At 31.4% G+C, this 25,236-nt stretch overlaps 1 protein-coding gene across 1 annotated transcript; it reads right to left on the bottom strand.

The window, feature by feature from the left end:
• Positions 1 to 8,270: 8,270 nt before the first annotated feature.
• On the bottom strand, positions 8,271 to 22,358 carry LOC109807609 (tryptophan aminotransferase-related protein 2). The gene is made up of 5 exons (XM_020370164.3): positions 22,009 to 22,358; positions 18,715 to 19,018; positions 16,575 to 16,855; positions 14,407 to 14,708; positions 8,271 to 8,567 (listed from the first exon to the last, which is right to left on the bottom strand). The coding sequence occupies exons 1-5, from the start codon at positions 22,215 to 22,217 to the stop codon at positions 8,383 to 8,385; spliced, it is 1,281 nt and encodes a 426-aa protein (XP_020225753.2). The 5' UTR covers positions 22,218 to 22,358; the 3' UTR covers positions 8,271 to 8,382.
• Positions 22,359 to 25,236: the final 2,878 nt, after the last annotated feature.

Here is a 25,236-nt window from a genome sequence, read left to right on the forward strand (position 1 = left end):
GGGTACATTTTGTTTGGAATGTGAGGAATGAGGCAATTCTGTGTCTAGGTGGAAATAAGGCCTGATCCTAATTTAAAACCTGGGCAAATTGACCTTTTAAAGTGACTACGCGCCGGGCGTGACTCTTTTGCGCCCGGCCTAATACTCAATTTTTGGTCTCTGGAACCACCACGCCGGGCGCGTTTAACGCACGCCCGGCGCGATATCAGATTTTGAAACCTCGTTGATTTTTACTGATATTAAGCCCGGCGCATCTGTGTTAAGCCCGGCGCACCACATTCCTGACAGCCCATATTTATCTGTTTTCAATCATATTTCTTTATGTTCTGTTGTATGTTGTATGTTTGTGTGCTTTATGTTGCATTGTTATAGTTCATTTCCGTGTGCATGCATGTTGTGCTTAATTTTGGTCTAAGGATATTCTCCATTTTTGCTATATTTGCTTGGTCATCACTGTGTATAATTTTTGTGCTCACCATGTTCTTTCATGAGTACACTCTGCAATCACTTCTGGTTACCAGGACTTTCAGGCGTATACTGGTTGGCCTGGGGACCAGGCTCCTAAGTTTGGGGGAGTGGAGCTGCTGAGGTTGATGGAGTTGATGATGGTGGAACAGCTCTTGGAGATGATGATGACCAGACCCCATAGATGGAAGCAGATGGAGCCTACCTTAGTTTACCTTTGTCTATTGCAATTTATTCTTCTGTCTTTTATTTTCAGTATTTAACTGTTTTTATAGATAGTTTTTTTTTTTTTGTGATTACTTTGTTGGTTCTTTTTGTGAATATTCTGCTTTAGCATGGTTTTTAATCTTGTTGATACTTGCTTTGCTTGTGGTTGATTCTGGATTGTAGTTTGCTTGATGTTTATAGTGCTTGTACCCTAGACATTTTCAAGTCACATTAGATCTTTAGTTCATGACTAGTTGCATACGGGTTTCAATGTTGATCATAGAACTGAGCTGAGCTTGATAGTTTGTGGATGCATAGCCGGGTGAGGTTTGAGCTTAAAACACTTATGAGTGAACTACGCTTAAGTTGCATGATAGACTTTGCTTGAGTTTCCCTGGTGGTTTGCTTATGTTGTGCACTTATATGATCAAGGCATTCATACTCCTCTATTTTGTAACCATCTAAGCCAAAAAGCCATCTCCACTCTTCACTTGACCCATACCTTTCTAAGCCTAAACACCACACCTTCCACTTGTCCCAAACCATGAAAAATTAACCATAACCCTTGCTTTGGTTAAGAGAGCAAACTGATGACATCAAATAAGTTTGGGGGAGTTGAAGAATGGGGAATTTTGGGAAGAAGAAAGTATGTGGTCAGCCATTACAAAACAAAAAAAAAAAAAAAAAAAGAGAAAAACAAAGCAAAACAAAAACAAAAATATTAAGATGCAAAAATATAAATATGCATCTCATAAAGGCTAATGGCTTGGATCAGGTAAAGGGCATGTGCCAAATTGTTGTAATGAGGTATGGAGAGGGACATCATTGTAAAATCTTATTTGCTCTCTTAAGCTATAGCACCTTCAATCCTTGAAAAACCATAAAACTGCTACCGCTTGACCCTGCTTGACCCAGATTGCCCTAATAAAGACCTTGTGATAAGTGTCTGCATTTGTTTTACCACTGGTTTCATTTGGAAACGAAGAGCAAAGTTGAATTATGTGGCGTGAGTAGTAGACTAGAGAGAAACACTCACCCTGATACACTAGTGTGCATGGAGAGAAACATTTTCCTAGTGAGGATGCATACACAGATAGTCATTACTCTTCTCAGCTCTTTGATCTCTTTTGAAACCTTTGTTTGCACCTTGTCATGTTCTATTGCAATAATTGTGATTGGAAATTCATCTGAGGTTCATGCTTGCGAAAAGAAGATACAAGTAAACTAGGATGTAGAAATTGACTCACTTGCATTGCTTGTTATCTGCTAGATTAATTACCTTTTGCTTGAGGACAAGCAAGGTTCTAAGTTTGGGGGAGTTGTTAAGTCTCAATTTTACCTCTTTTTGGATGAGACTTATTGAACAAATTCCACTCATCCTTTGAACCATTGCAATATAATTGTTCTCTTTTTGGTTCATTTTGTGTGCAGATATAACTAACCCAAATTCAGCTAACAATACCTTAATACACCTCATTTTTTGTGCAGGTATTGAGCTAGTGACTTGAGGATTGAAGACTCTTAGGATTGGAAACCTAAGAAGCTAAGGAGCAGAGAAGAGGTTCTGCGCCGGGCTCAATATAACCTGCGCTGGGCGTGACAAAAACAGAGTATTTCATCTCTGCCAGTTATATTGCGCCGGGCGCAAAAGGAATTAAGCCGGGCGCAAAAGGAATTAAGCCGGGCTCAAAAGGAATTGCGCCGGGCTTGTGTTGAGACAGAGAGTGCTTGACTTCTCTGGAAGAACTTGCGCCGGGCGCGAAGAATTGTGCGCCGGGCGCGGAACCCTAATCTGATCTCCCAGGCTCGTATTTGAAGCCATTTTCGGGGATCTTTCTCTCCATTCACACATTGGGCGCGTTTTGGGAGCTGTGGAAGGGATTCCCGGAGCTTGGAGCCGTTCGTGTGTGGGTCTTTCCTTCGGTTCTTCATCCTCCTTTCATCTCTATTTTGTATTTGCCCTCTTTGTTGAGTGGTTTCACCCATTTTGTGGGGTTAGATGTAACCAACGAATTCTATTGTAATCCTTACGGTTTTTATGATATATATATACATGTTGTTTCATTCATTGTTGTGTTTGTTTCTTTGCTTAATGCTTGCTTTGGATTGATCGCCCTTTGCATGATTTAAGGTTCCATTGAGTATTGGGAAATACCTTTGAAATTAGTTCTGGAACATATGCCTAGTGGAGATTGTATCTAGGGATAGAGCTTGACCCATTAGTAGTCTTAAACCCTAGCCCGTAATGCGGGTGTAGGTATTGGGTACTCAAGGGATTGATATTCAATATCCGCACCTAGGCTCTTTCTCTAAGGGATTAGGTTTGAGTAAACTATTGGGTTGACTAAGCAATGAATTTAACAAGAGATTAAGGATACATTAGTGTTACGTTTGGTGAAATCTGACCCCCACAACCTCACAATACCACAATACCATTCCTTACCTTTTCCACTCACAAACCAATATTTATTTACAGCTTTCATTCCAATAGTCTTAACCTTGAATTCACATGACAAATTATGAAATTGGAATTATTTTTTAGTCACGAATAGTCAATAAATGCTTATTTTACCTTCTAATCCCTGTGGATACGATATTTTTACTACTTGAACGGCCGGTATACTTGCCGTGTTTGAGACCGTTGATAGAATTAAACGAAATTTCAATTATAACAAAAGTACTTCAACGGAAATCTCAACAGACCGCCACGCCAAACCCGCCGTAACGGCCGCCATGTCCAAAATGGCAGAACCCCGCCATTTTAGCCCCAAACCGCCATAACGGATTGCGGACGCCGCCGCCACGCCGTTATGGCCCCGTTATGGCGCCGCCATATCCGCCATTTGATAACACTGCGTCTCATCATAACTCATTACTTATTAAGGTATTTACAAGCATTTCTATCTATCCTAATTTTGTCAATCACGCAACATCTTCACATCACAATTCACTATCACACCAATCCATCACAAATCTTGCAATTAACCATATGCCAAGGTCACGCCTATAGTATCTCTTGCTCGAGGTCGTGCCACCCCCGACATAAGCATTAATTGCCTCACACATCCCATCCTATGCCAAGGTCACGCCTGTAGCATCTCTTGCACAAGGTCGTGCCACCCCCGACATAAGCATGAGAAATCACACATCTTACAATGTGCCAAGGTCACGCCTGCAACATCTCTTGCTCGAGGTCGTGTCACCCCCGACATAAGCATGAGGAATCACCCATCCCATACTGTGCCAAGGTCACGCCTGTAGCATTACTTGCCTAAGGTCGTGCCACCCCTGGTCACAAGTGTGAGGAATCACAATCACATTCTCATTCACATCCACATTCACATCCACATCTCAATTCCACAATACATACACAATCCACACAAAATGGTGGTTCACATACCCCTCAAGTAATTCACCATGAATCCTCACCTAGATCATCAATTTTATCAAATAATATAACAATAACATTCATAAATTAATATAATAATCAATAGAATTAACAATTTAATATAATTTTAACATAAACGGTAAAATCTTCAATTATTCCAAAATCTAACTCACAGACACTTTTCTACAATTTCGTTCTCTCTCCTAGATCATCATTCTTACAAATTAAATATATATTTCTCATCCTCAACATATACCGAATCTAATGGGATCATCAATTTCTCAAATAGAAATAATCCAATTTTTCCAAAACCTAGCCTACAGGCACTTTTTTATAATTTCGTTCTCTCTCCCAAATCATGATTCTTACAAACTAAATATATATTCATAATCCTAAATATATACAGAATCACATAAGACCAATAATTCTCCAAACAGAAGTAATTATAAAATTACTCATAATCCTACGAGCTTCCTCTTCTACCCAATTCTCTCATGTAACTTTGCATACAAATAATCCCATTTTCCCTCGTACCTTGATAAGTAGTAGCTGAACCTACGGAAGATCTGGTTGGTCTCCCTCGCTGGGTTCCTCTCGGTCTGAAGCAAAAAGTAGAGGGAAAGAAGAGAAAGCAGCAGAAAAGAAATCAGAAAATGAGAGGTGTGCTTTTTGGGAGTGGCAGAGCGCTCTATTTATAGGCATCAGGCTTCACCGGAACATCCCGTTCCAAATCCAGAACGGCCCGTTCTGGACCCTTAACTCACAACTAAAAATCACATCTAGAACGGCCCATTCTCAAACCAGAACGGTCCGTTCTGGGGTGCATTTAATACTCACAACGGTCATATTTTGGAACGGCATGTTCTCAATATGAGAACGCCCCGTTCCAATTTGGGAATGCCCCGTTCCCATCTAAAATTTGTAGACAATTTTTGTATTTTAGAACGGCCCGTTCCAGTTTGAAAACGGCCCGTTCTGGGATACAAAATCACTCTCGTTTTAGTCTTTTGAAATGACTCGTTCCGATTTGAGAATGGCCCGTTCTAGACTACTAAATCACCTCTATTAGACCTTTGAACCCTCCAACAATATGTAAAAATCGGGCTGTTGCATAAAACATCACAACAGAAACCTTTTCGCACAGGGTGAGAACATCACTCGTAATGTCTTGATAAATAGTTTATTCAGTGTCCACTTCATTTAAAACTTATGACATGTACTCTCAAAAGATTCCAACCGAATTCATTGGATAATCTCAATCAGTTTGGATTTATAGGTAAAAGGTACTTGTTTACACCCAATGACCCAATATGACTAGAATTAAATATTTACTAGTGTATTATTTTTCTTTTCTATTTATTTAAAAATTTATTATATATTCTCATACTTTTGTTACAAGATACTTTTAATTGATTCACATTGTTTAATATAAATAAAATAGTTATGTTAGCTAATTTTATCAGGTTTATAAAATAAATAATAAGTTATCAATGCTACTTTTTTAATTATTATTAAATTTTTATGAGAGAGATGAAGATATTTAATAAAGTAACGAAAATAAAAATTTGGTGACAAAATAAGAGATAAAAAATTCCTTGGTAAAATAAATAAATTATTTGAATTTTTATTTTTCTGTTGCATAAAAGATAAAATCTAGTCGGTTTTAGTTTGTTATTTTATTCGATTTGTATTTATTAGTTGCCTATATGTTAGAGACAACGTACAGTTTTGCGACCAATAAAGAAAATCAATATACATATAGAGATTCTATTATAACATCAAAGCGAGTTGATCCCACATCAGAGAAGTTGGGACGATGAAAAAACCTCGTCAAACTCAACCTTTTATCTTAGGTTCTTCACAAGGAGGATAATGGGTCTTAAACAATGAAGCTTCACAACATATGATCCCTTTGTTTTCTCGGAGTTTGCATGATATAGATACTCTTTCCGTTTTTTTTTATAGTCGTTTAAGGTTTTGCACGAGATTTAAGGAAATCATTGATATTTTAGTTTTTAAAAATATTTAGTATTTATTTTCCTATTTTACCCTTTATTTTTTTTTGCATTTTTTAAACTGTTGAACTACTCCATTAAATAGTTGTCCCTTTTTTTTTATTTTTTTATAATATTTTGTTGGAAACATATTGCTCTTATAAATGCACATTAACTTTATATGAGTAATTGGAGAAAAATTAGGTAGACATTAAAAATAAATACACACATTGTTCAGGAAACATGTATTAATTATCAAGGGTAAAAATGGAAGAAAAAATTAATAACTCATTCATTTTAGTAATATGACAATGAAAAAAAACAACAAACTCTGACAAAACGACTATGAAAAAAAAATGGAGGGAGTACCGCAATTTAGTTACAATTTAATTTTTCACATAGATTGACACGACTCAAATTATACATTGATGCATTATAAAAATCAATTGTGTTATGTAAGAGAACGATTGGATCAAGTGTTTTGCATGAAGGAGTTTACATGCTCAAAAGATCAATGCTTGCGGTACAACAGGACAAGACACACCTCTGACACTCTAGGATAGACCTCAAGTGAAGCTCTTCAGAAATTTTCTTATTTACTTAAATGTAATTTCGATTTAAATAAGAACAGAAATTGTGATATATGTTATCAATCCAAATAATATAAGTTTTGTTTTAATCTTATTACCTGTTCACCTTATACATTGAGGTGAAATTCGTAGTATAATAAAAAAAATCAAAGTTTAGATTTTTAAAAAGTATATTTATATAAACTTTTGTATAGAAAAGGTTAGGTTTATGTTTATAAAAAAATACGTTAGATCAATATAATAAAAAATTAATATATATATATATATATATATTAAAAATATAAATAAATAAATAAACTTATAAAAAAATTATTAATATTTAAAATAATATTGAGTAAACTATATTTTAAAAAAAAATTTATTTATATAATATAATAAAAAAAATTAATATATATATATATATTATATTAAAAATATAAATAAACAAATAAATATATAATATAAAAATAAAATATTAATATTTAAAATATTTTTTTATACAATTATTTTTTATTATAAATTTATAAGCTTATGATAACGTACATTAACATATATATAACTATGTCTAAATTGATTCACTTTTTCCTTATGTTTTTTTAAAATTAAAATTTTAACAATATTAAGTAAACTATATTTTAAAATAAATTTATTAATTTTTAAAAATTAAGTTTATTTACCTAATTAATATTTTAATATAAATAAGTTAATAAGTCATATCAATCTTTAAAAAAACTAAATTAAACTTATAAAAAATTAATAATAGATAATAAATTAAGTTTAGACTTTAATTATATATTTAAAGTCTTAATTTATTTCCATTCTTACAACACTCCAACAAAATGTGTGTTTAGAGAGAAAACAAGTACATCAATTTTTCCAATAAGTCGGAGAGTGTGTGTACTGGAAGGTACTCATCTTATAAATAGGGTCCACTATTGCAAACAATGGCATCACTCTATGGGAGATGCTATATAGCAAACCATCAACTTATGAGCATTTAAGAATTTTTGGTTGTGTTATGGCAAGAATTCTTCAAAACAGCCAAATAAATTTGCATCTACTTTTTTTTCTTCTATAAATACTCATTAAAAAAATTTATTTAAAGATATACTAAGTCAAGTTTATATTCATGTAGACTAAACCTAAAAAAATTGTAACATACTCAGCTGTCAAGTTCAAAGTGCAATATTATAAAGTGGGCCAAACTAATATTCAACAAGACCTACTTTGATTTATTTTGCCACCTAATTATTTAATGTATGAAAATTAAGAGTTTATTTGAATAAATTTCTTTATTAACATTTCTAGAAGAGAAAAATAGGAAGAAAAATTGAAATAAATTTTTTTTATAAGATTTTGGAGAAATTAATAGAAGAAGATTTTTACAAATTAACTCATTATAAATTAATTTCAACTTATAAAAAAAAAAATTTATTCTCCTAAAAATACTTATAAGAAAGTTTACCAAAAACAAATCTTAAATAACAATTTGGTTTAACTACTCAGATTATAAATTGACTAGTTTACTTTTTGGGTGTACTTATATTTTTTTGGTGTACAAAATTGACAAGTTTAATTTAATCGTCACGCGCAATATGGTTAATTTTCTTTTCTTTCTTATAATTGGATTCGTAAGAGCCATATATCTTATGATGAACAAAATTGCATTGCTGTGTTTCACTCTCCACCACACAGAAAACTAACACTTCTAAACTTCTAATTATACAAACATACATTAACCAACACCAAACTCCAACTATCATGACTGTATGCCAGAGAGTCTATCTAGAAAGTGGTTAAAGTTTTCATCAGTGTCCAACATACTGATTCTTACGTATTTTGGGCTAACCCCAAAGTGAATCCCACTTCTCGTTAAGATGTTGTGTCCTCTAAGGAAGCTTTCGCAGTCTTCCACGTTTCCCTCACACTTTAACCACACAAAAGCTGTCAAATATGTTCACAAACAAATAGAATAACAGAAGAGTTTATTCAAATTGAATTTAGTTAAAAGCTTAACAAGTATAATTCTTATAGGGAAACAACAACATAGTAATCAAGAGTACTAAAATACATAGCGAAAATAATTTCTCAACTTGCAAAAATTAACGAGGAGCAACAAAATAAATAAATGACAGAAAATAATCACAAAGAGACACAGATATTTTTAACGTGAAAAAACTCTCTTAATGTAAGAAGTAAAAATCCACGGACACAAACCAGTCAATCAAGCTCCAATATGATCAAATAAGGGTACAAGAGAGTCTAATTAAATGCATAAACAAATGCTTACAACTAACCAATATATTAAAGCATCAAGGCCTTCTAACCGAAAAATAAAGAAGAAGAAACATCAAATTAGAGTATCTGTGCGAAATTGATTTCTCCAACCACAGACCTCCAATCCATGATCCCAATGGTCAAAACGAAGATCACCGTGTTAAAAACCTGTTGTAAAATTTCCACCGATCCAATGGTAAACGAAGTGGGGATCGCAATTTTACTAAAAATGTTTTGTGTATGCGAACCAAATTTTCTGCTCTCTTTCTCTCTTCTTTCTCTCCTTGAAGGCCGTGTAATTTACTCTCTCTTATTCCTTAAGAGACCCCTCTCCACTTGATTTTTAAGAGAGACAAAATTTGAGCTTCTCAATTTTTGGGTCTTTTCTCCACATAGGAAGGGAGTCCAATACCCAACAAATCTTCCCCTCACAACTATGTGGAGATAACCGCCAAACCAGCAATCTTACAACAAACTTCAAATTTTTCTTTTGACAATGCTTTAGTCGTCATATCAGCACCATTATCATCAATATGAATTTTAGCCAACTCCAACAGCTTAGCATCCAAAGCATCACGTATCCAATGATTCCTTACATCAATATGTTTGGACCTAGAATGGAAAGTTAGATTCTTACCAAGATAGATAGAACTCTGACTATCAACAAATAAAGGATATTTGTCTTGCACAAAACCAAACTCCTATAAGAATTTCTTCAACCGTAGCAACTCCTTACATGTTTCAGTAATAACAATGAACTCTACCTCTGTAATAGATAATGCTACACACCTCTGTACCCTTGATTGCCAAGCTACAGCTCCCCTTACAAACTTAATCAAATAACCCAAAGTGGACTTTCTGGAATCAACATCTCCAGCCATATCTGAGTCTGAGTAACCCACCAAGGTAGGCTTATCCCTTCCAAAACAAAGCCTTAAACTACTAGTACCATGAAGATACCTCAAAATCCATTTCACAACATTCCAATGCTCTCTACCTAAATTTGATAAGAATCGACTGAATGTACCAACAACATATGTAATATTTAGTCTTGTACATACCATTGCATATATCAAACTACCCACCGCAGATGCATAAGGAACTCTGCTCATATATGTCTTCTGAGCTTCATTTGAAGGACTTTGCTTAACACTTAATTTAAAATGAGTTGTAAGATGAGTGCTTACTACTTTAGAATTTTCCATCTGGAATCTCTACAATACCTTCTTAATGTTTGTGATAGTCAAAGCTTCTTCTCTTTTGTATCACGTTTGATACTAATACCAAGAATCTTTTTAGCAGCTCCCAAGTTTTTCAAGGCAAATGACTCGCCCAGTTGCTTCTTTAACCTATCAATCCTGGAAACATTTTTTTCCAAAAATAAGTATGTCATCAACATACAACAATAGGATAATGAAGTTATCATCAATAAATTTTCTAACAATTACACAATGGTCTGAAGTAGTCTTCTTGTAGCCTTGGTTACACATAAAAGACTCACTTCTTGTACCACTGTCTTGGAGCATGCTTCAAACCATATAGACTTTTTCTCAACCTACACACATAGTTTTCGTTGCCTTCAACAAGAAAACCATCGGGTTGCTTCATGTAAATCTCTTCCTCTAAATTACCATGAAGGAAAGTTATCTTCACATCCATCTACTCAACCTTTAAATCAAGAGTAGCAGCTAAACTTAATATAGTTATGATGGATGACATCTTCACCACAAGTGAGAAAATCTCATTGACATCAACACTTTCTCTGTCTAAACCTTTCACCACTAATCTGGCTTTGTACCTCGGAGATGTAGAATTACTTTATTATTTTACCCTGAAAATCCACTTGTTCTTTAAGGCCCTTTTGCCTTTAGGCAACTTTACCAAGTCATAAGTGTGATTATCATGCAAAGATTTTATCTCATTTTGCATTGCATCCAGCCACTGTTGCTTTTCTTCACTTTTCAAAGCCTCTTCAAAACACTCAAGTTCACCTCCATCAGTCAAGGTCACATACTCATCAGAAGAATACCTAAAAGACGGTTGTCTCAACTTGTTGGATCTCCTAGGAGGGACTTGTGGTAATTCATGAGCATTATCAAGATCATCATCATGTACCATATCATGTTCCTCTTGAGCATTGGAACCTCTAATACATCTCCAATTTGTTGATCATCAACATCACCATGTTCCTCATCATTTTGAGCATCAGTTTCAACTTTATCCAGATTGTGAATAGGCAACCACATGAGATTACCATCAGTCAAATTATTATCTTTCTTAGGTGTAGTCTTCTCCACCTTGTTAATATCTTCAATGGTTTGGTCTTCCATGAACTGTACATCACAGCTTCTAACAAGCTTCTTTTCAATAGGATCATATAACATGTAGCCAAATTCATTGTGACCATAACCAATAAAGATACATTGCCTTGTCTTCGTATCCAATTTGGATCTTTCATCTTTTGGAACATAAACAAATGTCTTGCAACCGAAGACACGCAAGTAGTCATAACTAACATTCTTGTCAAACCAAAATTTGTCTGATACCTCAGTATTTAAGGCAACTGCAGGACTAAGATTAATAACATGCACTATTGCAAGCAATGCCTCTCCCAAAAAGGGCTTAAGCAACTTTGCTTCAAAAAGCATACACCTTACTCTTTCAACCAAAGTCTTATTCATCCTCTCTACTAGACCATTCAATTGAGGAGTTTTAGGAACAGTCTTTTCATGTCTGATACCCTGCTGCTTGCAATAGACATCAAATGGTCCACGGTACTCACCACCATTATCAGAACGGATGCATTTCAGCTTCTTTTGAACTTTTCAAGCACTTGGTCCTTCCTCTGCAATGCATAGACCCATAGCTTCCTGGAACAATCATCAATAAAAGTAACAAAGTAAAGTGCACCACTAAATGACTTTACCTTCAATGGACCACAAACATTATAATGCACCAATTCAAGCAATTCTAACTTCCTTGAAGGAGGATGCTTTCATAAAGGATACTCTGGTTTATTTTCCAGCCATGCAATGGGAATATTTCTCTGACTCTACACTCTTCAATCCCAAAAGCACATCCTTTTTAGCAAAGCAATTAAGCCCATTTTCACTGATATGACCAAGCCTTTGATGCCACAAAGATGCCTCCATATCCATAACATTCACACTATCCTTAACAACCAAAGCTTTAGTCCAATATAGTTTAGAATTTTTCCCCCCTCTAACCACAACCAAGTTACCTTTGGTGAGTTTCCACTTTCCAGAACCAAAGTAGTTATCATAACCACCATCATCAAGCATCTGCATAGAGATCAAATTAAAATGAACATCAGGAGCATGTTTGACTCCTTTAAGCAACAACTGCATTTCCATGTTGGTTTGCAGGCAAAAATCACCAACACCAATCACCTTAGACACACCATTATTATCCATCTTCAACACTCCAAAATCACTAGAAGTGTAAGATGTGAAGAACTCCTTCCTTGGTGTAACGTGCAGCGTAGCACCACTATCAATAATCCACATGCTCTCATCTGATACAAGATTAACAGACTCAGTCACGAAGAAGAATAAGATTACTACTTGTAGTAGTCGTGACACGATCATCATCATGATCCTTCTCTTTCTGCTTAGCTTTCTTGCCTTTGTTCTCCTTTTTTCATAGAAAACAATTCTCTTGGATACGCCCAGGTTTATTACAAAAATAGCATTCCACATTCTTGTATCTTGACTTGAACTTGTTCCTGCTCTTCTCTCTACCACCCTTCGGTTCTTTTTTCTAACTTCTCCCCCTATTTTCTATGATAAGTATCCCAGACTAAGATGAAGAATCATGTGTCTTCCTTCTCATCTCTTCATTAAGAGCACCACTCTTTGTCGCTTGCAAAGAAACAACACCATTAGGAGTCGAGTTGGTAATAGAAACCCGAAATGTATCTCAAGACTCTGGTAAAGTGTTTAATAACCATAATCCCAAAACTTCATCATTGAATTTGATACCCATTTCGAATAACTAATCTAGGAGCCCTTGAAATTTATTCAAGTGATCTAAAATGGAAGAACTCTCCCTGTACCTCAAATTCATGCAACAATTCAACAAAAATAATTTATTATTCCCTGATTTAGAAGCATACAAGGACTCAATCTTCTCCCATAAAGTTCTAGCATGTGTCTCATTAGCAATGTGATTATAAACATTGTCTTCTACAAATTATCAAATAAAACCACACACCTGTTGGTGCTCAAAGTCCCATTCTTCTTCAGACATAGAATCTGGCTTCTGAGTAGCAAAAGACTGGAAGATGCAATTTCTTCACAAATAACAAATCTTTCATCTTGCCCTTCCACAAATGATAATTTGTACCATTCAAAGGAACCATTGTTGTATTTGCCTCCATCATTTAAGCAAGTAAATATAGTCCCAAACCAAGGAGTTCTGATGCCACTCTTATAGGGGAAACAACAACATAATAATCAAGAGTACCAAAGTACGCAGCAGAAATAATTTCCCAACTTGCAAAAATTATCGAGGAGCAACAAAACAAATAAATGACAAAAAATAATCACAAAGAGACACAGGTATTTTTAACGTGAGAAAACTCTTTCAATGTGAGAAGTAAAAACTCACGGGCACAAGTCAGTCAATCAAGCTCTAATATGATCAAATAAGGGTACAAGAGAGTCTAATCAAATGCATAAACAAATATTTACAACCAGTCAGTATATTAAAGCATCAAGGCCTTTCAACCGAAGAATAAATAAGAAGAAACTTTAAATTAGAGTAACTATGGGAAATTGATTTTTCCAACCACAGACCTCCAATCCACGATCCCAATGGTCAAAACGAAGATCACCATGTTAAGAACCTGTTGTCGAATTTCCAGCCCAATCCAACAGTAAACGAAGTAGGGATCACAATTTTACTAAAACTATTTTATGTTTGCGAACCAAATTTTCTACTCTCTTTCTCTCCCTGACGGCTGTATAATTTACTCTCTCTCTTATTCCTTAAGAGATCCCTCTCTATTTAATTTTTAAGTGAGACAAAATTTAGACTTCTCAATTTTTGAACATTTTCTCCACATAAAAAGGAGTCTAATACTCAATAATAATAAGCTTGTTAACTTTACTAATAATTATTTTAAGAATTAGTTTAATTACACTTTTTATCACCCAAGATTGACGACTTCACAAATTTTGTTATTGAACTTTTAAAATTATACTTTTTTCCATCCATTAATTAACCGTCTTTCTTTAGTTCATTAATTACTAATATGATAGTTTATTTCACATTTATTACCGATATGAATTTTTAATATAATAATGTGACATAATATATATATATATATATATATATATATATATTATAGTTATTAATGTGATATTTTAGTAGTAAATGAATGATAAGTAGCAAAATGTGAAATTAAATATGAAAAACAAGTAATTCAACTGCACCTTAAGAATGAACAAATGAATGTATACAAATTTGGCAAATCAGTAAGTACCTGGTTGAGGCTCCAAGACCTGATTGAAGAAGGTGCAGAATGCTGGAGAAAATTTGGGCAAACTAAACAATCCACCACGCTCCACCACTAGTCTCAGTTGCTTCCACCTTTTGGCCATGAGTTTGTGACTGAACTTGAAGAATGACTCACCCTCGTTGGAATTTCCTTGTTCCCAGCTATCAGAAACTGCCCTTAAAACCTTAGCAGCCCTGAGTTGTGAGTCCTTAGACACCCCAATTGTATTCAGCTCTATGAATTTAGTCATTTTCTTTGCTACCTCTTCGTTTTTCACAAGAGCCCACCTATACGAAATACCAAGTGAAACCTTCTAATTAGGAATTTAAGTGATCTTTCTTTACAATATTATTTTTGGGACAGATCAAACACTTGTTACTTGATAGGAAACCAAAGGCCACTTTTCTATCATGTAGGACTAATTATTTCACCTAGAGAAGGTACGGCGTTCATACACTGTATCTCTCTTTATAATTTTCTTGATCTGTTGTTTCTTTTATCTCTATTTGAGAACATTTCCCCAGAGATTATCATAAATAAACAAGAATCATATTGGTTTAGTTGCTTCTATTATATACCTTGATGAAAAGACTAAAAAAGAAGTGTTTGGAAAATTCTACTCACAAGATAATATACCAAGAACGAGTCACTCTCAGATATTATCTTCAATACATTGTGAAATCTGTTCTTCTAACAAGATTATTTTAGTTAAGACTCATGTATGATTCACTCTTGTTAATTGTATGCTTATACCTCTATGCTTATTATGGTTAATGTTTTATTATTTTTTTTTTTTGTCACAGATATCTCCTAGTTTATTAGATTAACGATTAATCCTATTTCTGTTAGTATAACTGTGGCTAAATCAAAAAGTCTTCGCATATATTAGGGATCAAATATGAAAAATTCTGCAAATAGCTCATCACCACAACCTGTAAGTACTGGAATATTAAGGTTAATGTTTGATTCCTCTGTCAAACAGCCCTCGATTACCGCAAACATAAGCTAGTATCACTTTCACCAAAATTGAGGGCATGCTTAAACTTGGCATGGCTAATTTCCATACCTTCCAAAACTTTTTTATGTAACCAAAAGAGACTATATCCTATCTTATGTTGTTAAGTTTGTGATTTTAGTAAAATGGACTAGATTTATTCTTTATTATAAGTAAAAATAAATAAATTACTTTTACGTATATTAAAAAGCTGATTATTTTATTAAATTTTATTATTTTTATAATATTTTTTTTCTAAATTATCTTTATATAAATGTAAAAAAAAAAACATTTAAAATATCATGCATTAAAGAAATAATATTTTTTTAAAAAAATCATTAAATGATGAAAAATAGTTAAATTTCCTTATATTTAAGAACAATATATATATATATATATATGTGTGTGTGTGTGTGTGTATATGTGTGTGAGAAGGATTATAATAATACTTGTGTAATTTTTACTAAGTATTACATTGCTTAATAACTTTATATTAAATGTGAATTTTGTAAATCCAACCGTTATATTGAAAATTCACATCACTTTATATATTTATACCAAATTTCGTTAAAATTAAAGAACAACTTGAAAATAATTAAACTGTGTTCATATTTTAGTATATTTTAAAATGTATATATTACGTCAATTTTGTTTTATAAGAATGAAGTATCAAATCATCTTGGATTAATATAAAATTTTGTATATATAATTTAAGGATAAAAAAAATTAAATTTAACGATTAAATTTACAAAATTTATATTTAATATAAAATTATTACAGTATAATATTTAATAAAAAATCGGTATTATTATAACTCTTATATATATATTCTTATAACATATAACAAAGAAAATAAGTGATAAATTTTTATAAAGAAATATATAATATTTTCACTATAATAAATACTTTTTCAATAAAAAGTGTTAAATAAGCCTTAAACTTAAAGAGTGATAATTGAGTAGGATAAAAAATAACAGTTTATGTTTAGTTCTGATTTTTAACATGATAAATCACGTTATAATAAAATTTTTAACATGATAAAACACGTTATAATAAAAAACTATCAATTATAACTTTTACGTTTTAAACGTAACTATTACTCTAAATCACATTTTAGACATATAACTAAACATGCACATAAAGTTATGAGTGAACGTACCCTATGCGCATTCCTGCATGACCAGTGCTTTTTGAGACAGTGAAAAGTGTGAGATCATGGTCTGCAGGAGCAGATATTGGAGTGTACTGTGGCCAGTAATAGGCAAGGTCATGGACCAAAAATCCCTGGCTTCTGTTGACCTTAGATCTTCTTACATGTCCATCAGGGTTATTGGGAGAAGTAACCAGCTCAATGTAGGGACCCTCTTTGTCAAAACTTTCTGCATCACCACCCCACTTGTAAAGGCCTGATTTCAGGTGATCCGTCATTGATGGGTAGGACTGCAGGTTGTTTACAAATCAATTCTATGCCAAGACATAAATTACTAGTCAAACCAAAATCAGATTACTGCAATTTTCATTGAACCCTTTATGGCCTAATCAAACAGTCAGCACATGTGATGTAACTAAAATGTTTGTCCACATAACAACACCTATATACTATACTATAAGGGGTATATTTAGTGGTGTTTTTTTTTGTTGATAAAATTAAGATTTTAGTTTACACCTTAACTTTAATGTCTAATTATTAGAAAGTCATTACCATTTACCACAATGCAACTAACATGTAAACAAATCTTAAATACAGTAGTACTATAAGACTGTATAAGTAAAGTATGATGATATTTTTCGATCAGAATAAAATTTTATCTTAATAATATACGTTAATATTTAACAAAATATTTTATTAAGCATATTTATAGGATGAAACTCTAAATCTAATTAAAAAACAGTATCAACAAGTACCTAAGTTTTATCATCTGAGTAAACCAAATCTTAGTATTAAATTATCATGTGTGTAACTTGTTATAAATTAATGGTCAATTGTGTCAAAACTGATAATGAAATCATATGACACCTTTTTCCCCCAACTTAATGACCTTCCTGTCAGATCGTCTAATAAGCTACTTCATTGACAATTCCTCACACCCAAATAGTAAGATTAATGGTCAATTGTGCCAAAATTGATAATGAAATCAGATGACACCTTTTTCCCCAACCTAATGACCTTCCTGTCAGGTCGTCAAAGCTACTTTACTGACAATTCCTCACATGCCACAGTTCAGCAAAAGTATCAACCATCATGTGATCAGGTGGCAGGTGTGCAAAATTTCGAGTGGAAGAAAGAGAGTGGAGGTTATTGATAAACACGGATAAGGATTAAAAAGTAAAAATAAGCTGGATCTGGAGGCAGAAAATTAATTACAAGATACAAATTCATAAGAAATGGCAGCTATACATTAAATGCTACAATTCATAAGTGTCTCTTTCAACAGAATCCTAGAAATGGAGAGGGGACACGATTAAGTGGTCAAGACACAATTAAGTTCCTGTGGGCCATGCAAGAATTCCGTCAATATATAATTCAAAGTGGTCAAAGTATCGTTTATAACAATTGTACGTGCTATGGTAATTAGTACAAAAGCATTGCTATACATTACCAAATCTGTATCAGAAACAGAATCCAGAATGACCTTGCTTTTCTTTAAGCATCCACTTCTTAAACAGTTAATTGAAAAACGAAAGAAAAACAAGGGACAAATTATATATATATATATATATATGCATTTTTACTAAAGAACAATATTAAAATCTGCTACAATATCTTCTTACAAATCCTCTTATTCACTCCTAAATAAAGAATTGAATATATTTTTTGTTATTATACTTTGTAAAGTATTAGAAAAATCAATAAGATAGAGTACACTTTTACTAAACTTGTAACAACTTTTTCTTTTTAATCTATTGGAATCAAATTTAGTATCAAATTATTTACAAAACTCACTTACCCACTCAACTAACTTAGTTAAGCTCTTTAACTACAGATAACATTTTATGAAATAAGTTTCCCACTCAACCAAGTGAGTTAAATTCCTTTACTACAGAAAGCGTTTTATGAAAGGAAAATCGATATAGCACTGCTGTTTATGAAATAGGTTTGGAAATATTTTTTTATGGTATCCCATATCTATCATCTTTTCAAGACATTTAATCCTGTTTGAGACGTTGTTGGACATTCAATGTAGATACCTCTTTTAATAAGAATTTGAACCATGATTCACTCTATTATAAGAGACTAAAATTTTACATTTACAAATGAAATATAAAATGGAGTATAATATATGAAAATGGTTACTGACCGAGTAGTAGGGTGAGGCACATACTACACTGATTGGTTCAGGTGCATCATTGGGGGAGAGCGCATAAAGAGCAGCCAGAAAGAGCTGAGAAGAACCTGTTCCAACAACAATGTGACGCCCTTCTGTGACTGCATTGCCAACCACTTTGTGCAACCTCACCACTTCCCTCGCAAACTCTGCCTCCAAAAACCAGCAAATGTTGCTCACATCAGAAAAATAACTCATTGACTGCCACCCTGGGATTATGATCGTGCTCTTGTCACCCGTTTGTCTCCAAAATCTCTCATATACTCTCGGGTCTCCACTGCAAAAATATATGACAATTTACCATGTTACAATCTTTAATTTAATGTAACGTATTATCCAAATCATGCATTGTCATGTCCAACCATGAACAAACATTTATTAACAACTATAAAATTCAAGGCTTCCATAATACCAAAAATATAAAATATATCATCTCTACTTGCTCTCCGCTATCCTTCCCAAGTAGACCATGATCTGAATTTCGAAACAAGGGGTCCTGTACTGCTTTTGCAATCAACAATCTTTAATGTTTTCTCTTTTTTCTAGTTCAAATACCTTTTAAGATTTATGTAATGAACACATTACTAACAAATAGTTCAACTGATGGTATTGAAATCGATTTTTTCGAGGAAGATTTCAAGTTCAAATATTTTGGATAGCAAAACATATTGATGAAGAAAATTTTCCTAAAGAGTACCAAGTTTTTTTAAGTAAAGATTAGTTGTCAACTAAGTTAGTTGATACTTCATACTTTATAACGTGATTATAAATACTATGATTGTAATCCAAAAAAAAAAAAAGATGGTCTAAATCTATCTAAATTTATTTTATTCAATAATTTATATTTTATATTAAATTTTAATGATTTAATCATTAAATTAAAAAAAATTATGTATAGCTTAACTTTGTAAATTTTAAAAAAATTAAAAAATTATTTGATAATTTATTTTATTAATTTAAATTAATAAATAATTATAAAAATATTTTATACGTTATTTAAATTAATGAAATAAAATATAAAATAATTTTTAATTTTTTTAAAAAAATTACAAATTTAATTTATATATTAAAAAAATTTAATTTAACAGATAAAATTTAATATAGAACATAAATTATTAAATAGAATAAATATAAAAAAAACTTATTCTTATAATAAGTGAGTCTCCTTATTTCAAAAAAAAAAAAAAAGAGTAAGTGGACCATCTCTTGTAAAAATAATGAAATAAGCATGGTTGATTGTAAGAACCTATATATACTATAAATGAAAATAATAAAAATCATGCTCTATTTTTTCTTAAAAAAATATTATGCTTTAAAATCTTAAATGGACTATAAAATATATTATGTTTAAATAAATCCTGAAAACCATGTTTTATCTTAAATGGACATTAAAGATAAATGATTTTTTTAATAAAAAAATAAACAATACTAAAAAAGTATAGATAAAATTTATAAAAAAAAAATAGAAGGTCAGAAACATTAAAGATTTAATAAAAGTTGATGGACATGGGCAGATACATTTAACCCTTCTGACAAGTAGACAAAACACAAAATCATGTAACTCTATTGGCGATTTTTTTTTGAGTAAACTAAGGCACAATTATTTAGTTCATAAATGGGTAAGATCTCCGCCAATTAGGTAAAGAAGGAGCAATGAAGAAACATGTTGAAGACAGGGCATTGAATTAACAAAGGGCTGCATCTGCATGTGTAAAGTCATGGGAAAGGTAATCATGGAACTGTATTAGCCAAAACAATGATTAGATAGGTTGAAAAATCAACGGTAGTCATGCATGAGTGAAGGGGACAAAATATGTTGGTGGTGGATTTTCAAATTGCGTGGGGCCCACAACAATGCAGTTGATATGCAGATCCAGATTGCACAGGGCCCTTTGGAAATCGAAAAAACGAAAAATGAAAAACAAAGGACATTTTGAAAGCTTATGCAATTGAGTGACTCACGATTGGGGCGGCCAAAAGTTCTAAAAATCTCATATCACTTCCATAATAGTTCTATGGACACTGCCGAAAGAGGCTCTTCATGCAGTGTGCACATAGGGCATGTGGCCCACCAACTTCTTCTCTATTCTATAGGTTTTTCTTTTTTTCTTTTACACTAAGCTTGCTTTTTAAATGTTTTAAGTTTTTTATTCTTATAAGATGAAAAAAAGAAATTGAATGTATATTTAATATCTTTCTTTGCTTTTGAATGATTAAAAACACATGCTATAAACACATGTAGGTTCTAATGTTATATTTTAAAGCTCAATTGAAACCGGTCTCCTCCTCCTTTAAAATGACTTTTAGTTTGCAATTATACAAGTGTCTTAAGAAACTAATAATTTGTAGAGCTTTTTATAAAAGTTTCTTTTTCAGATTTCAATAAAATTATCTGAACAAAGAACAAATCCAAGACGAAGTTAATGTACATAATGATTTTGGGATGGCAATGTCAATGGAATGGGACTGATGCAGTGGAGCTAAAGTTAGACTCCTACTAAGCTACTACCGTCGACCATGCTCTACCACAAATGAGACACTACTTTTCCCAACTAAATTTCGACCCTTCAACTTCGGAACAGAGACTACAAAAATAAACATGACTTTTTATTTTTGGTTACATTGAATGTGAAACACACTTAAGAAAATGACAGGCCCCAACATATAGCAATAAAATATGCTTAAAAGAATATACTCTTGATCTTAACAAAATGAGCAACTTCATAATGTAACTTAGAAGTTAAGGAACCATAAACTCATTCAATTCATGATATAATCGTGGTGATGAGGTAAGGGACTTCACTAAGAATAGCTAAGCAGAACATCAATAAAACCAATAAAAGAACTATCATATATCTATGGTCTCGTGTAATCCGAAGTAAATTAATAAAACTCAATTTCATGTTATGGAAATAAAACAATTGTATGTCTTCACATGATGACACGGTGTATTCAAACGATAGAATCAAACAAATTTTGAAACTGTATTCACTGATATATTCCTGACATTTTTGGGAAGAGGTGATGTTAGAGACGATGACTAGTCCCTGTCTTGTGAAGGAACAAGTGCAGGAAAAGGAAGCAAAGAACGGTAAAAGAAACAGAGGCACCATTGGCTCAAACAAAACAAAAATTTCAATAACTAACCGCCAAAGTTATCTCCCCCTCCCAGCAAATGTCTAGAAACATGCAGCAAGAATCTCCAAAGTTTGTGTGCTTTGTTTAACAACACAAATAGTAATAGAGCAAGTTAGAATCTGTGCTTACTGGTCGAGGTTGATGACTCTATTGGTGTCTGATGATGATGATGATGATATGAGAATCGGTGTGTCAAAATTAGTTGTTGTTGTTGTTGTTGCAAAGGGTTGTGTTTGGTGGTAGAGCATTAATCTGAGTATGAGGGTGACGTTGAAGGCGAGGGAGAGGATGAAGAAGTGCCTCAAAGAGAAGAGAGTGGGAATAGGAAGCTTAGCCATGTGGTGAAGGTGTCGATGTGTGCAAGAAAGTAGCAACTGCCACGAATATAAAGTGTGTTTGGTTTGGGGTGGACCTTTCAGTTTCAGAGTGAGAGCCACACTATAAACTACAATCCACTCTGCATTACGAACTTCCCTTCAACATCTTGCTAACCAATACAACCAAATCTCCCAATTTCCACTTTATTTTACTCTATCATATCATCAAAATGAAATTTGTAAATCTAAAAATAATATAGATTAAATTTCACTTTTAGTGTTTTTATTTTTGTTTATATGCAATTTGATCCATTTATTTAAAAGAGTTAATCACATATATACCGCGTGTAAAGTTCTTTTATACGGACAATTAATCATATTTTTTAATAGTGTCATGTCTTTTACTTATTTAATAAAATAAAAATAAAATAAAATAATTTAAAATATATGATTGGTTGTCCGTATAAAAAACTTTACACTGACAGTGTATGGATGATTAACTCTATTTAAAATACTTCTTCTATTTTTAAAAGTACAAAAAATTTAATTCTATCATCAATTTAATATTTATTGATCATTAAATTTTATTAGTTTTCGATAACTTGTCATTACTCTAAGTGATGTAATATTTTAGGATATAACATATATAAAGATCAAAATTAAAAAATAATATATAAAAATATTTGTTTTACATATATTTTAATGATTAATTTATATTTATTTTATTAATAAATTTTATTTATATATTTTATTTTTAGTTTTTTTATTCTAAATATCATGTTACTAATTATTAAATGTCACATCATTTAAGTATGAGTAAAAATTAAAATTTAACTATTAATAAATGTCAATTTGACTATAGGACTCAAATTTCATTTTTAAAATTAAAAAGATAAAATATCTTTATTTTAAAATAGAAAAATCAAAATTGTAAATTGATAAAAATAAAGAAATTAAAAATATAATTTAATCAATAAAATATTATTGATATCATATAATTAAAAGTAAAATATTATATATATTAAATGATTTTAATAAATTTTTCCATAAAAAATGTTGAATATATTTGAATAATGGAAGAATAGTTTGTCCTAGAAGTAGGGATGGCAACAGGGCGAGGTGGGGGCGGGTTTTACGTTCCCCGTCCTCGCCCCCGGTACTTGATGGGAGTAAAATCTAGGTACCTATCTCCGTCTCCGGCGGGGGGCGGGTTTTAAATATGAACAAATTTTTTTAAAAAATAAAAGAAAAGTAAAATAATACAAATTTTTACATATAAATATTTCTAATTTTGGTTTATATATATATAAAAATAATTTTTTAATTATATTATTAAGCGGGGCGGGGCAGTTATTAACATCCTCGTCCCCGCCCTCGATTTTATCAATCGGGAAAAATCCGAACCCAAACTCGAACCCGATAAACACGGGTTTTTCCCGTTTCAAATTGGTGCAGGTTCGGGCAAGTACCCACGGGATGGGTTAAATTATCATGCCTACCTAGAAGAAAAGATGAGAATATCCGCAAAACACGAGAGATAAGATAATTTAAATTAACTGCGAAATTTAGGAGAAGTTATGATCACAACTATTTATTATGAGCGCACAAAAAGGTCAAATCTTGTCACAATATATTTTGTTTTTAAATAAATAAATAAATGATAAAAGTAATTGAAAATAAAAATGAGATCCATTAATATTGGTATTTTGATTTGTGTATTTTATTTGTTAAATATTTATTATATATAACTAAATTTTATAATAAATTATACATATAAATAAATATTATTTAAATATAAAAATTATATTTAAAATTTATATATATAAGTATTAATAATTATGATAAATAAAAATTAAATTAATTAAAAAGTTAAAAAAAAATCCTTAAAAACATTTATATTAAAGAATAATTTCTAAAAACTTTCTCACCTAAAATAGCCCTTGACGTTTAATATAAAGGTTGATGAATGTAAGTGGTAATAAATAATTATAGAAATTGTTAAAAAAAATTATATATCAAAAAGACATATGATTTTTATTAATAGTATATATATATATATATATATATATATATATATAATAATAATAATAATAATAATAATAATAATAATAATAATAATAATAATAATGGTATCATATAAGTAAAGTAAATTAATATTAAATGATTTTGATAAAATTTAATAAATTTATTTATTAATTATTAAATATATTTAAATTAATTAAAGAATAGATTTTTACATTTGTCATCAAATAAAAGATAAAATGTGAAACCCTAAACCCCAAATGTAAAAGATAAGACAATTTAAATTAGATAAGAGTTGGAACCAATAGAGTTAGTTTAATGATTTGGAGAAATGGTTGGGATAGAAGGGTGAGGACCTAGGGTTCCATCTTCATTATTTTTTTTACAATCTTTTATATGAATAAAAAATAAATAAAAGTTAAAGGTTGTATTTGGATAAAAAAAATTTAAAATTTTAGAGAAGTTGAAATTCTTGAAATATGAATTTTTTTCATTTATTAAATAAATTAATTTAAATTTATTTAATTATAAATTCATATTTGAATAGGAAAATTCAATTTGAAAAAATTATATGAATTTAAATTTTAATATATACTTTATGAAAATAAAAATCAACTAATTTTAAAATATTTAATAATTTGAATTAATTCTAAATATTTAATAATTTAAAATAATTATACATTTTATCTCGAGATTTATGACATCTTTTTACTCCAAAATATTTATACAATTTCATAATGAAATAAGACAATTTATAATTAATAAAGATTGTTATCATGAATACAAGAATACATATTAAATGTTTCCCATATAAAACTCCATAATTAAATATCAAAATAAGTTTCAAAGTAAAAAAGATATTAGGCATCAAAATAGTCTTTACAAATTCCAAAACAAGGTTGTCACTATAAACTAAAATTAAGTTCAACAAGTAATAAGCAGAACAAACTAAGCACATATAATAAGTTATTACTCTAGATGTTGATGTCACACTTGCATATCAATCCTATCAAAATAA

Source organism: Cajanus cajan, chromosome 6 (genome assembly GCF_000230855.2).
Source record: "Cajanus cajan strain Asha chromosome 6, NIPB_CcT2T_4, whole genome shotgun sequence".
In the NCBI taxonomy this organism is placed as follows: Eukaryota; Viridiplantae; Streptophyta; class Magnoliopsida; order Fabales; family Fabaceae; genus Cajanus; species Cajanus cajan.